The following is a 22,677-nucleotide window of genomic DNA, read 5'->3' on the forward strand; positions in this document are numbered from 1 at the left end:
CAGGGCTCCGGTTTAAGAAAGGAGCCGTCACAGACAGCTCCACAGGACAGAATGCAGAGGAACAATGCCAGCTGCCGCCTGGCAGATCGATGACGCTTCGCCATCAGAGGGGAAATCGCCTTTAGTGATGGTGTTAGAGGCAATGGCTGTGCTGGTCAGTGGACAGAGAGATGCCTTAATCCAGCAACTACCAGTCATTTTTAGTATGGCATTGTATCTGATATCTGCTGTTTAGAGGACAAAAAAAATAACACCTAAAACCTCACACATCACTGAAGGAGAAAGTGGTAAAAGTATCCCTCAGCCCCTAATGGCAACTAAAGATAAACTTTAAGAGCAAATCTACTTTTCTCTATTTTGGTCGATCGAACTGACTGAAGATGAAACTAAACTGTATCCAGTGCGTGTGGATCTCTGCCTTATCAGCCATTAACAGCCACTGCGGAGGAGAACAGGCATAGCTGGGTCTGTGCAGGGCCTCAGAGCAGTCGAGATTGAGATTCTGTGCGTACATCCAGAGTGAAATCGATGTCGAACAGAATCCTGCCGCAGAGGGTGAGCGGAAGAAGAGCTAAAGGGGATGGCCATCTGGTATCACCCCTTGCACCCCCTGATTCACCTGAGTCTCTAAATTTACCAGATGAATTTTTCTCCTCAACTTTGTACGTGACGGGGTGAGATGAGATGCAATTTGCACTTTTTTCCCCTCCCCCTCGTCTCCCGTCTATTAAGGGATGCGCTTCATTTTTAGCCTGTCTATCTTTGCTGTGGTTGGAGACCCGGTATCAGTAAGCTTTGTTTTTCTTTAGCGCGAATCGGTTTCAAAGTGGAACTGGCACTCCGAGTTTCTCGCCCACAGTATGGTAATAAGTCAAAGCAACAGATGTGAGGTGTGAGTCCACTTTGTTCTAACAGAAAGCTAAATGCCAAAATGTGTTGTATCCGTTTCAGGCAGATAGTAAGGCCAGACAGTAGACTTTTATTTTGACAAGAGTAGAAATATTTGATGAGGAGTCCTTACCACAAGCCATTACCTTCTGCCAATATTATTCTTTTTTTTCTCTCAGGAGGAAAGGCCTGTTGACTACAAATAGGGCAGGCAGACAATTTTTCTGCTGCCTGATCTCTTTCTCTTTGTCGTAATTAAAGTCCTTTAATATGATGAGAGCAACATTAATGCTTCCATAATAGACGCAGTTAAGGGTAAAGTAAATCAGCTGCCAGCCTGTGATTTTTGATAATCATAGTAAGCTGACTCAGGACCATTATCAGTTTAAAGGTAAACTCTTTGTGCATTTCCTAATTGTAGCTCACCAGCTACCACCAAGTCCATTAGCTTGAGCACAGATGGTGACAGTATGCAGTAGATAAAAGGTTTTATCTGAGGTAAAAATTAGTTTAAAAAAAGAACATGTCATTCTTCATTCTTCTCAGTGCCAGAGGGACTCTAGGCAGGTTCACCTCAGATGGCCTTTGGCCTCACAGGCTTTCACCAAACATCTATTCTCTGTATTTGCACTGCCTTTAAGAGAAAAGCTCCCTCTTTTCAGAGGGAGGAGAGGAAATTGGAGCCCTGTCACAATTTGCGCCATAGTGAGAGGTAATGTCTGTGTTAACGGTAAGTACTGTTCCCCTGCACCATACTTTTCTTTCACGGAGATGTAGCATGACAGCACTACCGACGCATAGTCTTGCGGATCGTCGGCAGACCTTCGCGGCAACCCCGCAGCCGAGCACTTTCTGTGTTCGCTCAGACTGCAGCTCTTACCTATTCCATGGCCACTGAGAGCTGTCATCATGCAATCAGCCTCCATTTGTTTCGCCCGCCAACACCCCAAACCGTCCGGGGTCGTCCACAGCGGGGTAGAGCGAGGTGACCGATGGTTTCCTTCCAGCTTCTGTTATATGTGAGCAGATGATGTGAAGAGAGACAGCTTTCTGCTTATTTCTACACTGTTTTCATATCGTAGCTCTTCTTTTAATGTGCCATGTAAATCACACCACTTTAAGTGCAAGGACCCATTAGCAATGGAGAGCGTGGCACACACATACCAGCTGCGACTCCTGTCTTTACCTCACTCACAATCACACCACCTAATGAATCACTGTTACGGCAAAACGGGCCCGGCATCAAACGCCGCTGTATTCAAATTTATGAGCCCCGCTCTGAGACGAACGGCACACGCCGGCCAAATGATCAAAAATGATCGCGCTGTAATGAGAATGAAATGAAACAGCCATCTTACGGTCCATTTAGCCAGGTGGAACTGGCGGCTCGCAGTCCACTCAGGGAAGGGAGGGACGTTTACGAGGCGGGGGGGAACGCCGGGAAATCATTCCGATTTGATGAAGGGGGGGAAAGGGATCGGAGCGGGGACGGCAAGCTGAGCGGAGAGGAGGGCTCCCCGAGAGCCTGTCGGAGAGTCGGCGGCGGCCGCGCCTCGTTTTTCATCGTTTGCGCGGCTGCCGTTCACGCGCTCCGCAGCTGCTGTCCGGTAAGATTCTCGCCGCCGGAGCCCGATCCCCCCCCTCCCCCGCCCCCCCGTGTTGCTGCAGCGCCGCTTCTCCCTCGCCCCGCCCTTAACCCAGATAACGGCCACAGCGGCAGACCACACACAGCACCCAGATCCACTTCCGTCGCAGGGGCACGCGCTGGCGGGAGGTGTGTGAGAAAAGGCGGTAGTTTTAGCTGGTTCCTCGTTTGCTCCAGCTCGAGGTGCCTCAGCGGAACACACATCAATCCAGCTCAGAGGCCGCTAGCATCTCACTGTCACTCTGCACCTTAACACAAGGGATCTAAGTGACTTTTGTCAGTTTTGAGGACAATGTGCCTGTGTAAAAGTTCAGGGATCTGGAAAGAGGTACTGGAATAATGGTATAGTCCAGCATCAGCTCATTATCATTATCCATGGGGCAGCTTTTGATCACATTCCAGCAGATGTGATCAAGGCAAAGAATGCTGTAAATATATGAAATCCACTTTCAGCATTCAAACATGGGAAGCTGCTTACAGGTGCAAATAATACCTTCTTTATGTGTCAGCATACACATTTTTTTTAAAAAAAGGTCTTCCATACAAAGTATTGATATCAATTTGACCCCGGCATGAAGCTGAAATATTTTCCCACAATATCTCACACATATGAAGAAAGCAGCGTTCCAAACAAATGCTGCAGTGTTTCTTCTGTTATGTCAAGCAATGTATCCCTGTGGATTATCGTTGTTGGAAATATCTTTGTATTTCATAGGTTGACAATGTCAAGTAAGTGCAGTCATGTTTTTCAAGAAGTCCCTAGCAGTCAAAAGAGACAATCTGTTCCAGCTATCCTTAAAGGAGCTGCTTGCATGTGACCGGGAAGAGCCACATGCTAATTACATTAGCTTTCACACTCAGGTTTTAGTCTCAATGCTCAGGTTTTGTGAAAGAATTAGGTATGTAATCACACACACGCAGCCATCTGATTAAACAGTCATATTGCCTGACATTCCGTTCAGCACGATTCATCCTAAAAGTCTGAGTACATTAAACTGGATCTCCAGCTTTCCGCCACGCTCTGGAGACAGCTGCAGTGTCGATGTTTAAATATGGATGGCGCTGTAAAGAATCGAATCCCGGGGATGTGCAGGGACATTAATCTGTTCTGGGAGGACAACGTGTGTCTCAGACAGTCATGTAACCTGACTAAGCCAGATGGTACAATAGCGGGCATTACATGAAGACGTTCCAGATAATGACACTTCCCCTTACTTTGTTACTCAGTTTCCTATGTGCCGGGCTCCATGCTAGGCAAAACCCCATCTCTTTCACTGTGACATTTCGGAAAGAAGTCTTTCCTTTGCACTGTCAGTATATAATAGGACTCTTGCTACACCCACAGTCTTGTGTTAAAACTTTACAATCCTTTTCTGTAGTCCGCTCTGTGACAATTCCTTTGTTGGGAGCTCTATGCAGATACTGTTGTTGGCTGACTGGCTGAGTGACTGGGTGACTGACTGGCTGGCTAGCTGACTGACTGCCTGTCTGACTGACTGTTTGATTGATCAGGACTGTACTTTGTTGAGGCAGAAGCAGACAAGAGTAACAGTATACAGTACAGCATAAGCCCACATTTAAAGGGCATCTGGAGACTTGAATGTGATCACTGATGGAATTATTGTAATTCTGCTTTTCAGAAGGTACAGAAGGTACATTGAGACTGCCAACTGCTGAGAGGGTAATCAGTGAGGAAGAATCACTCTCCACAGGAAACCGTGGTGCAACGTGAGCCGGTCAGAAGAGCCGCTGTCTCTAGCTCAAATGCATTGTTACTTTTTTGCCTTTACTTTGTCTCTATCTCTCTGTCACTCTATATACGCCACAAATCACCAAACCATCTCCATTTCAAAATCTTGTCTCCCTTTGAAGGGACATTCACCAGAGCGTGTAGCACTGTTGTCCACCTGACACAGAAAGCAAAGGTTTTACTTAAAACCCTGGTTTTTGTTTAACATTCACATTTTCTCGCTTCACGGATTACAGGATGTCTGAGGGTAACAAAGAAGCACAGATGCGTTTACCTGCAATGTCACTACCGGTTTCAAGGAAAAACACTCAATGTAATTTAAAGCTTGTCCAAGGCCCGGCTGTTCTCTCCTTTCCGTTTAACGAGTGTGAAATTAGGAGAGAATGGCACTGAGGCAGATGAAAAGATTGCAGGAATACTGGCCATTAGGTGAAGTCATTAAATCTGTGAGGTGAGCACAGGCAGGCACGGCTTTACCTGCTAATAGCAGGACCAGTTCAAAATTATGTTTTTAATTTCATGTAAAAAGGCTTTTATAGTTGAGTGATTAATCTGAAATTGCTCAGTTAGATTTTTTTTTTCTCTTCTTTGCAACGAGTCGACCCGTATTCTCGGAACCGTACATTATTTCTTTGTGCTTCAAAGAAGTAATTATTTTAGTCATTTCTCGGAATTTAGCGAGGAAAAAACTAACTGCAAGTCAGTGGTACCAAGACTAGTGAATGTAATCTTCCACTTATGAGAATTGTCATTGTCTGTCTGAATGATAATATAATTTTTCATTTAAACGTCTCGCACATTTGAAATTTGAAGACCACTTGATACCTTTTTTTAAAGCTGAGAGTGAAGTTTGGGCTAAGTGGATAATTTGGCTTGTTGTTGTCAGTAGAGCCGGAGAATTCAGAATGCTGATTATTAATGAGATCCAGCTCTCCTGCCAATCAGAGACCCGGCCATTAGAAAGTAACTGGGGGAGGGAGAAAGAGTTGGTGTGAATGTAGCTGCCAAATTACATGTTTTCAATGTCCGTAAGCATCAACATAACAGGCTAAAGTTTTTAAACTGCACCTGAGCTCTAGAAATGACAGTGTCTGTCACGCACTGACTGTCTGAGCTGTTTTCGGGGGAGTACAAAACATCACCCATATCAGTGTTTATAAAAAAATTCCATTCAAAAACCAAGGATGCACTGAGATATGACCTTGATTAGGCAGGACTGATCTGAGGACTCCTATCTCTCTCGCAGTCAGAATGCTGTTCACCCATTACCAGACTCTCGACAGCAGCAAGAAAAAAAAAACATCTACTGCATTATCTGCGCCCCTCATGCGCCGTGACAATCATAGCCTGTTTCCATGGTGATCAAAGGACCTAGCAGAAACTGCTGAGGCCTGCAAAATTGTGATAAATATGCGTACTAATTTCAGTTTAATTTGAATGTTCCATTTAAATAATCCACCCCCAAAGTATGATAAATAGACGTCCTCTTTTTCTCTGGCAAAATCCGGTAAATTGTCTAATACATGGCCTCGCAGTTTTAGGGGACCTCCTTCCCTTTTTTATCAGCGTTGTGCCAATGTGTCTGACAGTTCAGCGCCAAAAGTGATGCTCCGCTGTATTAATCAGTTGTTGTTGCTGGTGAGTTCCAAACTCGTTCCAGGACACCGAGGTTAAACAGGGACAAGCTGCCAGATGATTTGAGGAAATTCATCGCCCCTAATTAACAGGTTTTTAATTGCAGTGCTGTGAAAATCACAAGACAATCATTATTGACAAAAAGAGGTCATTTTCCCTCTGACAACTTCACTCTGCATAATTAATATGCATATACATTAACTCAAGTACAAAGGGAGCAGTGTCTTGTTAAAACTTGTCTACTGATGGCAGACTAATAAAATGATTTTCAGGGTCTGCCACACCATTGGTCACCTGACATTTATTCTAGTGCTTTAGCAAAGAGTGCAGCCCAACTCACACTGACAAGCCCTGAAACAGAGAAACGTATGGACACGCCTGGCAGAGACCAAACAGATAAAATGGTAAAACATGCATTTACGTGCCAGATGCTCATATCACAACAACTTACAAGGCTAATATGACTAAAATAAAAAACAAATGTGCTAAAATAAAAACATATATACTAACAGTAAAGATATAGTGCTTAAAATGATGCCTAAACCATACTGATGTAGAACCTAGCTGTCACGAACGAGGATCGGGACACAAACGCGGACCACCGGGTAAACGGAACCAAGCGTTTAATAATAATCGTCGGGCAGTTCGTTGTACAGGGGCAGGCAGGGTTCAAAAACACGGGGAAGCAGTCCGGGGGCAGATCCAGGATCGGAAGTCGGGGCAGGCAGAGTCGGTAACCAGGCGGGCAAGAAGTGTCAGACGGGACCAAGACGGCAGGCGAAGGACGAAGTCAGGAGACAGGCAGGATTCGAAACACAGCAATCAGATCTCAGGTAAACTAGAGCGGGGACGAGACAGGAAGAAACTCACTGAAACGAACAAGCAATCAGACAGGGACACGCAAGGGAGATATACACAGGGGAAACATAGGTAAGGGGAAAAAAACGAAAACACCGCGACTAAGGGGGCGGAGCCCTGACACTAGCAAGGATCTATGAAAGCAACATTACCTTAAATCGCAGTGTTTCAATGAAGGATCATAAGAGCAGTGCTGACTTGTACTGTAGCAGTACTAACAGTGTCACTGTACCACTGTACCAAACTGTGTCTGACAGTGATGTAAAACAGACAATAAGCAACATATAATGTCTAGTTGTGCAGTCTTGGCTGACACATTCACACATTTTGATTAGGTGGTTTACTTATGGGGTTGTTAATGTCTGTTAATCTCACACCTGTTCAGCATTATAGACACTTGCTACCATAGCACCTCTGGATGAAAATGCAGCTAATTTTGCAGTTGCCTCTGAGTGCCTGCTTTTCGAAAGCAGTGGCCCTAGGGCTTAGCGAGGGCACACGTCTGAGCCCTGCCCCCCCCCCCGCCCCCCCCCAAGCGTAATTACAGTTCTGAAAACCATTTTAACCGATGGCACGTGGGTCACCAGGGCGTTTTATTAATCCCTGACAGCTTTTGAGTGTTTGCAGAGAGAGCGGGGCCCTGGCGGCGCCGACGAAAACCCACGGCCCCTCACCCGCGTGCCGGCTTCCTCTCATCCCACGGAGTGACACGCTGAAGGGGGCATCTTTCAATACAGGGCAATTGTCTGTAATTATCCATTGTTCTCCAAACGAGCTGTCTGTCACGCTCAAGTGCTCCCTGCTCTCGCACTCACCAAGCATCACAGGTGTGGGCAATTAGCGTGCTGTCATCTAGTCGCTAGGTGCGTTTCTCTTTTCAAAAAGAAAAGAAAAGAAGAAAAAACGTTTTTATTAAGTGTCACGACTGCAAGTGAGAGTGCAGAGTGGAAGTGCTGTAATGTGCCCCAAACCCCAAACACACTGCACACACGAGGGTCCCTTTTTTACTCGCTGTGAGGTTTTCCTCAGGTTGGGGAACGAATCGAGGCAGGCTTGCGATTTTTTTTTTCCTCAGAAAATGCTTAAGAAAATGAATCGCAGAAATGCTGTTCAAACGAGAAAACAAACAACACAAAATCTGGTTTGTCATGAGCATAGACGTGTGCCGTAGATGACAACGCTCCTGTTTCAATTTTTATTATTTTTTTATTGTATTCTGATGTCAAACGTGGCCTAAAACACACACACATTCACATTCACATCCACACACACACTCGCACAGAAATGCGCACATGCGCACACACATGCACTCACACACACAGAAACACACACACAAAGAAACACACACAGAAATGCGCACACACACACACACACTCATAGACAGAAACACCTGACGGGGATGATGAATGCAGAGAGCGATGGGTCGGCAGATACCCCGCTGTCATGAACATCCATCTTCCTTTTATTCCGGAGGCGTTTTGCTGGATTCCGTCCAGGACACTCAGAGGAAATGTCAAAGACACAACAAGGCATTCCGAGTCACCAGCATCAAATGTATGACAACGCTCTGTCTGCATTCTTTATCTGAAAATATCAATAATTCAGCCTCCTCTTGCGTGGTCAGAGAGGTGTTATGTAATGGCTGCTTTGCTTCAATTTTTTTTTTTACATACACATAGACACAAACTTGTCTGGCGTAAAATATGTAGTTATGTTAAAAATGCATGCAGTTCTGTTTCTCATTAGCATCAGCTTTTGAATGATATGATTATTATGAGGGTTTGTTCAGGAAAGCAGATGTCACGGAGCGGCCCGGGAGAAGGACTGAGGGTGCCCTTAATAACTGCAGTCCAGTGAGCGAGACTTTGGCCGGTACAGGTGTTCTCTGGCGCATGTTGATGATGTGAAACAGTTAAACGTTCCTTCCTGACGGCGGATGGGCCTCAGGCCAGCAGATTCGTGATCGCTGCTCACGCGTTTTAGGAGCCAATTCGTCATCGCCGTCGTCATCGGGTAGCAGGGATGGAAGCAGGCGTGGGGGTTTGCCCCAGGGGGAGCCCTCCTTGCTCCCTTGTGTGGCTGCCTCGCAGCCCTTCCAGAGGGGGGGGGGGGGATCCTGGCAGGGGGCCCCCAAGCGCTGTGGATCCACAGCGGATGTCAGAGAGACATCAAAGGCCGAAACGGAGGGGGGTGCAATTCATCTCCGCTCTGCCGCTCCCCTCGGGTCGATCACCTGTCACAGCGGGCCTTGTGATGAGGGCACGCCCTCATTCCCATTGGCTGTGCAATCCGCACACACAGCACAGATAGAGGGTTAACGCAGCAGCATCGTAACACAGAACACAGCGCAACACAATGAGGAGAGCTCATTGAAATGTAGCGGGGAAAAAATAACAGGCCACCGTACCTTTTCATCTTACCTGTTAGCCCATGCCTTGATCAATCATAGATGATCCGTCTCATGCAAGCCCACGCCTTTCATCTCTGCCAAACTTGCAGTGCAGTCTAGCAGCATTCATTTCAGTGACGGTTGGCGCGGGGGGCGGGGGGGGGAGTATCATCATCGGATGTGCATGTGTGTTTTTTCGCAAACGTGGTATCAAATATACCAGCGCGGTCTTGAAAACCGTGAAAAACTGCAGCGGCCCCACAATGCAATGTTTTTTTTTTTTTTTTTTTTTTGCCTTTGCCTGTGAGTTAATGCTTTAAATTGTTTGGTTTCCTTTTGCCATTGTGAAGGGCTTAACGAATCCCCCAGCCAGCTATTAAGGGACGAATTTCTAATAGATAACGGCGCTTTTGCTTGTGTGAATTTTGATTAACTGTGGGAACAACTGCCGCAGCACTGGGACGGGCTTATGACGTGAACGAGCTGAAAGCTGGGTTTTAGTTTGTTTCCATTCACTTTGTCCATTCCTTTCTCATACTGTAGACATACTTACAGACACAAATGCTTTATATCCTATTGCAATATTCTGTTTTAGCAACTGCTATACATGTTGGGATTTTTTCTGTCACAAATCCATCATCAGCTGTTAACAAAACAGTCCAGCTTGCCATTTTACACCCAAATCCATAGTTCAAGTCAAAATCAGTTTGCTATTTGAAGGAGATAAGCTGCGCATACGAGATACCGTGTTGTAATTAAGGTTATTCATTTCATTTTATTAGACACGAGCGCCCTTTATGCCTGTGTTATTAAGCCAGAGTCACTCTTTTAGGCACCTAACAAAACTCCAGCCACTCTTCTGAGCAGTGTTTTGGCCTTGGGCTTGACTGAGATTAGTATGCAAGGACTGCCCTCCCTTGCAGGGAGGTGCTTTACTTGTTATCCACTTGCTCTGAGCACCTACTGTGTGCTGATTGAGCGGGTGAAACAGCCGCTGCTTTCGATTGACTAGCCTCTGTGCATATGTTATCTCAGTTTGGAGAATGGCTGTCACGATACTGTTTATTTTGTTAATTCAAATCCAGTAAGGGTATGATTGGCCTACAACTGACCAGAAACAACTGACGTACAAGTACAAGGTTATTGTATATGTTTATTACAGTGGTAATAGCTAAATACAGAAAATGCAAATAAAGATAAGAGCAAATGAGCAACAATAATGTAGAAATGTCGGCATTCTGTGGTTGTCAGACCCGATATATGGCTTTGAAGGAAGGCAAACTACAGTTTAATTTTGTTTGAGAATCCTGCTCAGAACTACTCCTTCATTTTGAGCGGAAACTCTAAAGGGACACAGGCACTTCCCCTCCGCGTTGTTGTTAAGAAACTGTACCCAAGTTGTTTGGTCACGACCGGACACCGCCAGCCCCATCACGCGAGGACGCCGTTCGGATTCATTCACCTTGTTAACAGACCCCCCCAGGAACCGAGCCGTCACCGCCATCATCACCCGCCCACCCACACTCCCACTTCCCGCGCATCATTAGCCTGTTAATGACTCCACCATCCAGCCGGTTCCGGAGATAACGGGCAGCCAGCACGCGGGCCTGGAGCCGAACCCTTATCCCCTCGCCGCCTGGTTAATTCAGGGTAAAACTGGGTAAATCAGGCTTCATTTGTAAGTGATGCAGCTGACTCTTGTTAAATGCTTGGAGTATACGTCTCAGTTTTAATTGGTGCTGGCACCCTTTGGCTTAGGATCGGTGTGTTATTAAGGAGGTTAGATTGATTAGACTGGAAATCTTCTAATCTTTAAGGCCGACCGACACACAATGTCGATTCGAAATCTCGTTGCGGGGGTGAGGTGGGGCGGGCCTGTGCCTGGGAGCTGGAGGCTCAGTTCCCGGCAGTTCGTAGGGTCAGCGTCTCTGTTCGGGGGTACCTGCAGCAGTGTGTTCTAACGGCTGAGGAAACGGCCCTGCAACAACTGGACCCATTTTTCCTTCCCAGGTGGGCTGTTATATCCTTTGGCAGGGTGCATAACCTAGTTTTCCTCAGCAACCGTCCAGCTGTACAAATGGATAAAGCACTACACTGTAGGCCATGGCCCTCGATTCAGGTCTCTGCTTCGCCAAAGAGCACACTGGGATACATTTAAAAAGTAAAAATAAGGCTAAAAAATGAACTTGCACATAAATTGCACAAAAGGGAGGCATATAAATTGCTCACATTGCACATCATCTGCTGTCTGTTAGCAAGCTGACTTTAAAAAAATATAAATAAACTAGTAATCACTGTTGGTGATCTGATGCTACGAATTTGTCATCTGAGGATGGTAGACATAATCCAATAGTATGTCAAGGGTCCAGAATGTTCTTATTCCTCTATCACTCTCAAAGCATCTCGCACAGTAACTGAGAACATGGCTATCTCAGTGTACAGTAAATTGCATTGTGTTCTTTTCAATACAGCTATTGAGTCATTGATTAGCTATCAAGCTGTTATAAGGCATAACAATATTGGTTAGGTATTACTAGGCTATTAGCTACAAAGCTACTTCAAATAAGCCTTCCCAGCAGTCAGCTCAATTATGTATGTGAGCATACAACAATGTTAATGTCCAGTCTGTCCAATATTTCCATGACTACTGCATTTGCCAGGAAAATGCATCTTCCTTGAGCTCAAGACCCTGTAGAATGTTAATGAAATGAGACAGAACTCTTGGCTTTTGTGTTAGGGTTATTTATACATTACATAAACATTTAGATATGTTGCTAATGTAGTGTTTTACCGAGACGTGAGAGGTAAGTGGAATTGTGGTATGAACTTTGGCGTTAAGGTCAGCACTAGCATTAAGCCGGTTATATTTATACAAATCTATATTTGTATATCTGCATATGTTTAGCCACAGGACCGCTTCAGTGTTGTGTAATTAAAGGACTGCATTTTCAGAGAAAAAATTTCATTGTGCAATATAACTCCAGGGCAGATGTACTTATTCTCGAGATTTGTTTTTATTTTCATGGCTTGGGGAACTGGGCTTCCACAGACCGTAGGCTTCAGTTGGTTTGGTGGAGCATAATAAATGAAATTGGGTCATTTTCCCCCACTCTTTCAGAACAGGGCCGCCATTTCTCTATGGCACTGTGATTTTTCTCACATCGCGCGGCCTGCTGCGAGCGCATGACGGGCCCTGAATGGATTTTGGGTCATTTTTCCGGGACCTGATTATTCCAGATGAGGGGCGGAATATCTTTGAGAGATCAGGTCGGCCCTTTTTTGCCCCGAATCGACCGGCGCCTCCCTGCGCGTCCGTGCTGCCCTCGCTCGCTATGACATCAATCCGTAACAATGAAAGTGACATTCACATCTCACCCCACGGCAAGCGTCGCCTCCCCTCCGCGAACGGGTTAACCGACGCCATCCGTTATCATGATGTTTTCTGAGAAAATCAGTGTCAAACGCTAATTAAGAAACAAATTGACAGTGATCATGAATAGAATCAATTATAAGCCGAGTGGAAGCCGCGCAGCCATCATAAATAAGGCGCTAATTGGATTTCATACAGTAGAAGGGGTCTGACTGGAGCGTGTCTTCGGCGTCGACTTCCTGTGCTGTTCAGATCTCTCTGATGGAACAGGTGTGAGAAGAACAGCAGTGAATTCTCCAGAACAATTCTCCTAGCAACAATAATATGACAACTGCAAATTAAGTTCTGTTTATTTATTCATTCTTTTTTATTTGCCTGACTTTAGTTTTTTTCAGTGTTCCTGCAGGTGTGCTATTTCAAAGGCAGGCCCTGATGAGCAACTCAAGCCCCTTCTGAGATTGCAACTAAGGGGCATTGGAAACTCGTAATTTATTGAGTTCATTGAGAAGCTGATGGACAGGTCATTAGCCGATGAGCTATCAGAGTAAAGAGGCAATGCAGTTGGATTCATCCAATGATCATTGTGGGTTTGGATCTTGACAATGCATTAAGACTGAGAATATTCTTTATCTTTATAGATCAAGTACAACACTTGAGTTAACTGGAGCTCTTTACCTCAGTGAATGATATATTTTTCCTGCTTTACAAATAATATGCAACATCTATAATCTGGTGCATGTATACATTTGTTTGTTTGTTTGTGCCAAGATGAGTGATTTTCCTTATCACATTACTTCACTGTGATAATGGCAATGATGTTGTATGATTCCGCAGTCATCAAAGACACTAAATTTGTTTAAATGGATCTGATATGGAAGAATCTAATGGTTATGGCATATCACTGCGCTTTATGCAAAGTGGTACAAGGTTTGAGGTTGATGGAATGTCGCAAGAAACAGGAAGTTGATTTTTTTCATATCCATGAACAGCTTTCTCTCACAAAAGAACATGTAGACATATCGTTTGTTTTTTAAGCAGTCTTTTTGTAGATGTGTATTAGACTTTTCCTTTTTCCTGTTTTCATACATTAATATCCATCATAAGAATGGTTACATACATTTATATCCATTATAAGAATGGGAGGGTTTGCATTTACAATCTCTGCATCCACAAAGCATCCTCTACTCTGATTAGCATAAAATCCCCATGCGACATATCTGAACCAATTGTAGAGGAGTGTGTCTTGTACTCAAAGAAAAAAACAAGGAGCCTTCTATGAAACTGAACACAAATAGATGATTTTGTGAATCCAGAGGATTGTACATTGATGCCATCAAAATAAAAAGAGCTCCGTTCCCTGTCAGTTGTAAAATTGACTAGCTAGACTTGTTTAAACACGCCATTAGTTTACAAAGCTCTGCTGTACATTGATTTTCCTTTATTACATTTAAACTACATTCTTAGAACACCTGCGAGAGAGACAATACAGCCATGACCAATAAATATAACGCATAGCGTTGTTTTATGAGCAGCTGGTAATCATCCACTAAGCAATTTATTTTTATGTCTATTTTGCCTGTAAAACTCAGCATAATTCACTGCTCCTGCAGAGAGACTCCAAAACCCATCCATAAGAGCGGTTCTGCAAACGTTATTTTCAGCGTTTAGGAGGAAACACTGAAACATGACCAGATGCTGACTTTACTGCAAAATGCAAGCCTGTTTACAGGGAGATTTACGGTTATGGCCAACCTGAGCACATCAACCACAGGGTTCAAATCGAGTATGAGAGAGAGAGAGAGAAGGCAGGTCTGGGAGGCGAGAGGTAGAACGGAGCAGATAAAGATGGAGAATGAGAGACATGTTGAATGAGGAGAGCGACAGACATACAGTGAAAAAGAAAGAGAGGAAGAGCAGGTGGTAAGATGGAGGAGACAGAAAAAGACAGACGGAGAAGGGATTGAAGGGAGAAATACAATTACAAACGTACAGTAAAATGTGAAGGTATTTAATAATTACATACAGATCCGAATTCCAAAATGTCTCTCAAGCATTCTTACAGAATCTTGCTAGTTTTTTTCTTTGCTTTTTAAAGGATGGTGACCAGAGGTTACTCTTATGAACACACTTAAAAGAATAACCAGATGTTTAATTGTTTCTGTATGCACAATTTCTCTGGATTTTTGTATTTAATTGATGAGCATAAATATTAAACAAACCTGTTACATTCTCAGCAAATCTCAAATTATAAACTTGTGATTTTTTTTCATCCTATGCGTTATAGTATTTTATACAGCTTTGTAACATCATGGTGGCACCAAAGGCACTGTTAAGCCTTCCCCAAAGTGGACCATAAGGTGTCTATGGGTATGGGTACTTTTTCATATCTGGAACAGCAGCAAGAGTAATGTATTTGCTTATGAAGATGAAGGGCTGTGTCATGCTCAGTTTGGAGTGAGTTCATTCTTATTATTCACCCAAATAGTTTTTTTTTTTTTTTTTTTTGCTTTTTTTCATTTGAGCAGTAAATATCCTTTACTTCACTTCAAATAAGAAGCATGAATCTCGAAACGGCACTGAGACATGGAGACTTAAATACGTGTTTGCAGACAAAAAAGCCGCACGTCAAAAATCTCGATGGCGGAAACGCGACGCGCGTTTCATCCCGGAAACGAATCAATTAAAGGCAAGAGATTGCGCGAAGCCGCACGGCGGTGTTGGAGATGGTATCGGAGATGCCGTATCAAAGCGCCGCGCCGAGCGAGAACGCGTGTCGCTGCTCTCTCACCGGGGGGCAAAGAAGCCTTATTAAAATGTAACAGATCTACAAGATGCGGAGACAGAAAGGGGTTCCTCATTATCAGGGCGCGAAACCTGGATCACACCGCACACTCCGGGAACATGAAAGCCGGCTCGGTTATCGTCTTCCACGGTGCGCCATGTTTTTTTTTTTTCTTTCTTTTTTTTCCACAAGCAAGACACTTACGGCGGTAAAGGACTCCCATGTTGCCTCAGCTTCGTAATCGCTTTGCAAACATCTCCCCTATAGCGTTGCTCTGACTAGCGTGTGCCGTGCCCCGCTGTTATCGCGTAGATGCTGCACTGGGGAACCCTGAAATGGAAAACACTGCACGTCGTAATTACATGGACCGCTCCGGTCTGAGATAGTGTTGAGCGCGCTCTCTAGTGCCCCCTTTGAAATCCCAGTGCCCTTTCCTCAGCAGAAGAACTTTTAAAAAAACTGCTCATTATTTGTAGTTTAGATTCCCCCCCCCCCCCAAGTTGCACATTTTATACTTTCTGACAGTCATGTGTGTTGAAAAGTTGTAGAACATTGGTAGAACAAGGGCAATAGATGATGGTATGTGTATGATGTGATTTTGTCAAGATTGTAACAAATGAGAAGGACATCAAATTGTATTTACCAACACTGAGTGAAAAAGGAGTTAAATTATCTAGGTTTTAGATGCTTAATATGTCATGTGACCATGTAGACTGCAGCCCCCCCCCCCCCCCCCACAAGTATTTTTTTCAGTTCATTACATTGATGTACATGCATATTGCCACCACCACCCCCACTCCCCTGTCTGAGGGCCTTTTAGCATCATTCCATCTAATATGTGGGCATGGGAGTGATTAGTGTAACCTGCCTCCGCATGCCATTAAGCTGTACAGACGCATGCGCACACACACACACACACATATACACACACACACCTACACTCGCACGCACACACACACACACACACACATACCCTCTGCCTTGAACATTGCACGTAGTCTGGCGCGCTGAACTCTGACGCAGACGGCGCATCCACATTTCGCCAGCGGCTCGCCCACCCTGCTCCTGCCTCTGCCTGTCTTCGGATGAAAAGAGAAGTCACACTTCTCCTCACCGCGCGCGTTTCACTTAGCAGTGCTGAGTATGTCACAGCCTCATCTGAAGCTGTTAAACACGGTCTTTGTCTCCGGCAAATGTTCACCGCTTTGCCTTTTTTTGTTTGTTTGCTGTGGTTTTGGCTACCCTCACTCAACAGTGCAGTTGACCCTTTTCGTGACTTCTGGCCACATTTAAATCTGCCATGATGGCGAAGTTGCTAAAGTAAGAATGCTATTGCGCCTCAGTTATAAAAATCGATATTCCATTAAGGAGCAAGGTGAGAAATGTCGTTTGCTTATGCGGACTTGGTTGGGACATGTTTTGGCAGAAAACACGGACATTGTATTTATTACTGAGATGTTTGGCTCAAGAGCGTTTTGGGCCTGTGTGCCCAGTCCCAAGTGTCCTCAGGACCCTTTCCTCAGTGTAAGAGCATTTAAAGCTAAATAATTTTTTTTTCCAATTTCTGTTTTATTGATTTTTTTCCACCAAGTTGCACATTTGGTGCTTTTATACATGGTCAACAGTTGCACCTAAGTACTGCCTGAGGGGGACAGAAATGCAACCTTTCCTCACTATCGGGGTGTTTGAATAGACTTCCCTGAAACCTGTTTTTGGGGGAGTACAGAAATGTGTCTATTATTGTGGAGATTTTGTTGTTGTTTTTCTAGATACTTCATAAGGACTGACTGTTCTGGGTTCAAAAGTGCAAGGTTTTGTATCAGTGCTGGGCTAATGGTGTCTGTTGTTAACATTTAGGGTTCCAGGCCTGAATCTGTCTTTGAGAATGAAGTGGTAATGTCCATCGTGTTGTGCTGCTCGCTGTGTGATGAAAGTGTGCTCACTGTGTGATTGGAACAAAGCGTGTATGGGTGAAGCTCCCAGCAGGGCCACTCATTCAGCCTATCAGAGCCGTGGGTTTTTAAGATTGTGTGTGGTGGGTCACTGTATCGTGGCACCCCCATGTGAGGAAGGCAGCACCCCTCTGTCACCCATCAATGACTGTGTCCTCCAGGGGGCGCCAAACTCAAATGTTTGGAGTGGGGTGGTTGTTCGCATGGTGCGTCACTTTCCCTGAGTGTGTGTGTGTGTGTCTGTTTGTGTGTTGTGGATGTATAAATGTATGAGAGACAGAGTGTGTGTGTGTGTGAGTGTGCCCTGTTGCAAGTATTTTGTTTTATCCCCAGTGATACATTGGCCTTTACATAAAAAGTGTTCTCCCTGAAATCAGATTTAATGAGGATTAAATTTGAAACGTGAAATGTGATTTCACCCACCTGACATTCGTTTATTTCCGTATCAACATTTGATTTCCACCCCCAATGTTGCTTGGGGGGACAGGAATAAATAATTTAAAGTCTTGCTTTCGCTTAATCATCATTTCATAAATTAAGATATTTACCAGTATTGCAGTGTTCTGACTTTTCATTTCATTCTAAAACAGCAGCTTATAGTGTTGCCTCATAATAAGCTCCCCAGGGTATCAGTGAAGAAAGTTATTTCAAGTGTTGCACAACATGCATGTCCAGTAGCGCCCCTCAGTAGCACAGCAACATCCCTGCAGTCTGCTGGCTGAATGAGAGCTGTTAGTGACACCCTTCGTTTGGAGACACTTCAATGAATATTTATGACGAGGAGGGAGCCACAGAATCCTCTGTGAGGATTTACGCGAGACCCCCGTTTTTTTTTTTTTTTTTTTAAGCACGCCAAGATTCCTTCGTTTGGGTCTCGATCGGAGGCGGGGATTTGGGTCCGGGAGCCCCTCCGGGCATGGGCGAGTGATTGCTAGGCTCACTCGCCCCAGCGCCAGCCTGCAGCTGGTGCTTCCTCACAGGGCTGCGTTTGTGTGACTGCAGCCTCCGCGGCTGGCAACTCTGTGAGGAAACAGCTCGCAGATGGACCCGAGTCTTTGGTTCCTCACAGTTTTTTCTTTTTTTTTTTTTTACTGTGTGTGAAAGTCGTCTGTTTGAGGCAGAACGCACACCCCGCCTCTGAGATTAGTGCACTTTCAGTCGTATTTAGAAACCGTGATGATCATCAGACCCGCTGGGTTATGGTGTATCAGGCAGTGCATTCAAATGACATCACCCCTCAGGATTTTACTTATTGCATTCTGACGAGTCACAGATTCTGAAAGTCCTTTAGATGTCTTGGTTGCGAGAGGATGAAGAACCTTACATACTCGAGAATGAAATTTTAATGTGAGGGAAAAATTGCTGTCGATCAGATATCCACCGATGCTCCTGTGTTTGTTCACATACCCAAGGAAACTCAAAGGCAAAAATGTCAAAGCACCGAGAGCCAGGAGAACGCTATTGAATTCAGTTGTGAAAAAATGATGAAATTCCTTGTGTGGCTTTTAGGTACCTTCACTTTGTCTGCCAGCTTTTCATAGACTTTTTCACTTTCAGAGCGCCGAGTTGGCAGCCTGCATTAAGATGTAGGGGCAGGGTGGTGCTGCTGCTGTCCAGGCAAAGTGCATACTCGTGTAAGGTGCCATTGGTGTGGCTACATTTTTAATTGTTATCGCCTGTTACTTTTTCTCCCTCTCTCTCTCTATCTCTCTCTCTCTCTCTCTCTCTCTCTCTCTCTCTCGCTCTCACTTGCTTGTTCGCTCGCTCCTCTGCAGTGGTTTCCAGCCTCCCTGATTCGCTCTTTTCTGTGTGTGGATTTGCATAGGCCCACCCATTTGTAAAATCTGCCCTCCTTCTTTCTGCTCTCCTGTCCCGCCTTCCTTGCTTAGTTCCACCTGAGTCAAATACTCCCCTCTCCTCTCTCTCTCTCTCTCCCTCCCTCTCTCTCTCTCTCTCACTCTCTCTCGCTCTCCCTCGCTCTCTCCCTCTCCCTCTCTCCCTTTCTCTCCTCCTCTCTCTCTCCTTCTGTCTCTCAGTCTGCGCACCCGGTCTCTCACTTTCTCGCGGTTCCCGCGGAGAACTGCGGAGTTCCTTCAGTGTCCAGGATCAGCGGGGGTTAACAGGCAGGACTGCTCGCTGTTCAGATCTTTGGCAAGGGAGAGAAGGAAAAGAATAAAAGACAGAAAAAAAGGATAGAAGAGAGAGAAAGAGAGCAGTAAAGGAGGCAGGGTCTCTGCCGATGCGCTGAGCATCGCGGCACTCAGGCTGGGCAACAGCAGACAAAGCCAGGGGGAAAGAGTTGAGAGAGCTGCACGGGCTTCCTGTGGAAGGCTCCCTTTCCGGGCTGCTTCTTTCTCTCATCCCATTCCTGTGGAAGCGGTGGGGGGAGGGGGGGGGGTGAGCACCAGCGGTCCAGTCAGCTGCCCCCCGCTCTCACAGCTGACTGACTCGTCCCCCGTCAGGGCTCGCAGGTGGCAAACGGATCTGCTTTTGGGGCACGTGCGCCCGTGACGGCCGCGCGGAGGGGGGTGTCCCGCTGCACGGTGAGCCGCGGGCACCCTGTGGAAGTAGCAGCGACAGGAACGGGAAGTGAGGAACGGAGGAGATCGAGACACGGGCGGCTCTTTTCTTTTCTTCCGGGGCGAGGATACAGCGCAGCGGACCACTTTGGTGGGCGGGCGAAACGCGTGGAGGGGAAGGTTCTGCCATGGGGTGCACACCGTCATGAGCCGGCCCCCTCCGCTGGAGCTACCTGCGTTGCGTGTCCGCGAGTGTTCAGGGCTTCGACCATGCGCCCCGCCGGTGCGGTGCTCCCCGCGCCCTCCCGCCGCCGCGGCGGGACCCTCTGGATGTGGGTGCTGATGGCCATGGGATGGCTGGCGGGCTCCGCCAACGCCGCGAGCGGCGACCCCACCGCTTCGGAAGGCACCCCCAGGATGCCCCCTTCCTCGTACTCCTCCTCCTCCTCCTCATCGTCCTCCTCGTCCGCGCTCTCGCACCCTGAGCACCAAGCCCCAGGGACCCGGCTCCACCCTGCGCCCGTCTCCATCTACCGCTCCCCGGCTTCCCTCCGAGGCGGTCACGGTGAGTCCCCCCCCCCAAAACCCCCGTCCTCCCCATGCCCGTCGGCTTGCGTGTGCCGCCCTCTCAGGGTCCGAAACTCAGAGAGGAGAGCAACCAACCAGGACACCCCCACCCCACCCTTCAGCCCCTCCCCTTTGCCCTCAACCCCGCCGTGAACAGCAGCTAATCACGGAGAGGCTCAGCTAAAGCAGTCAGGCGCCACGGCTGATTGGCATTGATAACGATTAGAGCAAATTGAGAAAATGCGAGTGTTGCGGAGCGGCTCTCCACTGAGAAGCAGTGTGTGTGCGGGGGGGAGGGAGTTGAGTTAGAGGCAACGAGCTGCTGTTGGGAGCTCTTAGGTGGCATCGGATCAGGCTCCGCATCTGCGCGTGCCGCTAATTAACAGCCAGGGATCATATTTCATCCACTGCCTAATAAGATGCGGGCGCAAGCACTGGGGTTCCAATAAGTTTTGAACTGTTTTTTCTTTTTTCTTTTGGTTATTGAGAAGCTGCAAAGGTCACAAAAGAGCTTAATTTCTCTCTGTCACGTATTCCATTCCATAAAGTGCGTTTGGTGGGGTGAAGTGGGGGGACATGGTATAACAATCTGCTCTCATTTTTAGCAAATTCAATATTAGGCGGAAGGCAGCTCTTGTTGAGGCTGGTGTTTTTTGTGCATCCTCAGTGAAAAGGACAGGTCCTCTAAGCTGTGGAATAGAGGGGAGCTGACGGAGAGAGAAAAGGTGTGCATTACTAATCCGATTCCCGCGGAGCCGGCTCTTAGCCGGAGCTGTCTATCCGGCAGGATCCTTCTCCCTCCGGATTACCCTCTCATTTCTGTCCCTTTCACCCTCCCTGTCCCTCCACACAATGCCCCTCCAGATCGCTCATCCTCACAGCGAAGCCCCTGACAGTTCCCGCCATTGCGTTCGCGCCTGTCGCGGTTTTGTGCCCGTTTCTTCAGATGCCCGTCCCCCCCAAGCCAGCTCAGTGCTGTCACCTCGGTGTGATCTGTACATTAGTAGGAACGACTTTTTTGTTTAATCGTTTCTGTGGCAGATGCGGGAACCCAGGGCCTGGCGAGGTTTTGATCGCGAACTCCTCAGAGACCTTTGCTAAATCGGGGAGAGCCGTAACGCCGGCGGACCTCGAACGCATCCAAGATGCGCCCCCGTACCGTTCTGATGCCGGTGTCATCTTTAGCGCGGCAGGAAAAAAAAAAATCTATGATCCTCGAGGGGATGCCTGATCAATGTGTGAGCAGATAATGTATTCATTTAGCAGAGTGGGACTCGGGTGATAACCAGGGAGCAAAGTGCAGGGAGATAATGGAGTTAACACGGATCCCTTCGGAGGGACTACAGTCAGGCAAATGGGCTGGAAAGGAATAAAGGGGGCAGCCATGCCACTTCATTGATTTGACTCAGATTTCCCCTCAGCATTACGATTGCATTTAAGGTAAATAAACACCCGACTTTTTCCAAGTGTATTGTCTCATGGAAATGTTTGGCGTTTTAAGTGGTGTCATTTCTGTGTGGCTATACGGGAGGGGGGCGGGGATGAGGGGGAGAGGGAGGGGGGGTGGGGTTGAGGGTAAGTAAGTAAATGCATATTTATTCACTCTGAATTTAAATGTGTTACTTTAAAGCTGCAGTGCTAATGAGTAAAAAAAAAGGAATATTAGTGTCAGTTCTAATTTGTCTCCGAGAACTGACTACTTAGTTATGTAAACCACATCAAAGAGAAGAACTGACCTCATCTTAACAATTTTACAGGATCAAGCGCTGTAAGAAAATCATTTTTATTCCATTGAATCCAATAAGCTTGTTAAATGAAAACACTCCCTTATACATACGGAGGGGCATTTTGAAGAAAACAAGCTGTAAAGAATGCATTTTTACAGAATGTTAAGAATAAAACAAGAATCAATTGTACTTATTATGTACTTATTATGCAGTTAAAGCAAGAAGAAGAAATTCATATCTAATATTATCAATTGTATCATCATTTTTGTTTGAAAAGCATAGTTCTCAACAAGTTATTTGTGGATTAAGTCTCCATAACTTGTAACAGTAGCCTGCAGAATCTTTTTTGAATGATCCTCCTGATGAGCAAAAATTGATTTTTTGATTTTCTTGGATGGCTTCAGCCCGTTTCTGTCGAGTAATAAGATGTATCAAATTAAACTAGGGATCAGATTATCTGGCCAAACCGATCTGTGTGCTATTGCCTTGAACAGAATCTCATTTATGCAGTAGTGCAGCTGGTGTGTTCATCACAGAGAGAACACAGGAACAGAAACTGTCTTGATCACAGTGGGGATAAACTGAGGCACATGCT

The 22,677-nt window shown here is 46.0% G+C and overlaps 1 protein-coding gene across 5 annotated transcripts in view; it reads left to right on the forward strand.

Annotated features, from left to right (window-relative positions):
- LOC118792523 (neurexin-3a-like) overlaps positions 1-22,677 on the forward strand; it is a 279,182-nt gene that overhangs the window by 142,115 nt on the left and 114,390 nt on the right. For 2 of the 5 annotated variants that reach the window (XM_036550400.1, XM_036550398.1), the window contains exon 1: positions 19,323-20,353. The exons of the other annotated variants lie outside the window; for them this stretch is intronic. In XM_036550400.1, the coding sequence (XP_036406293.1) occupies positions 20,059-20,353 (295 nt within the window). In that variant the 5' untranslated portion in view covers positions 19,323-20,058. Of the gene's footprint in view, positions 1-19,322; positions 20,354-22,677 lie in introns of those variants that run through there. 5 annotated transcript variants of the gene reach the window in all.

Source organism: Megalops cyprinoides, chromosome 17 (assembly GCF_013368585.1).
Source record: "Megalops cyprinoides isolate fMegCyp1 chromosome 17, fMegCyp1.pri, whole genome shotgun sequence".
NCBI lineage: Eukaryota > Metazoa > Chordata > Actinopteri > Elopiformes > Megalopidae > Megalops > Megalops cyprinoides.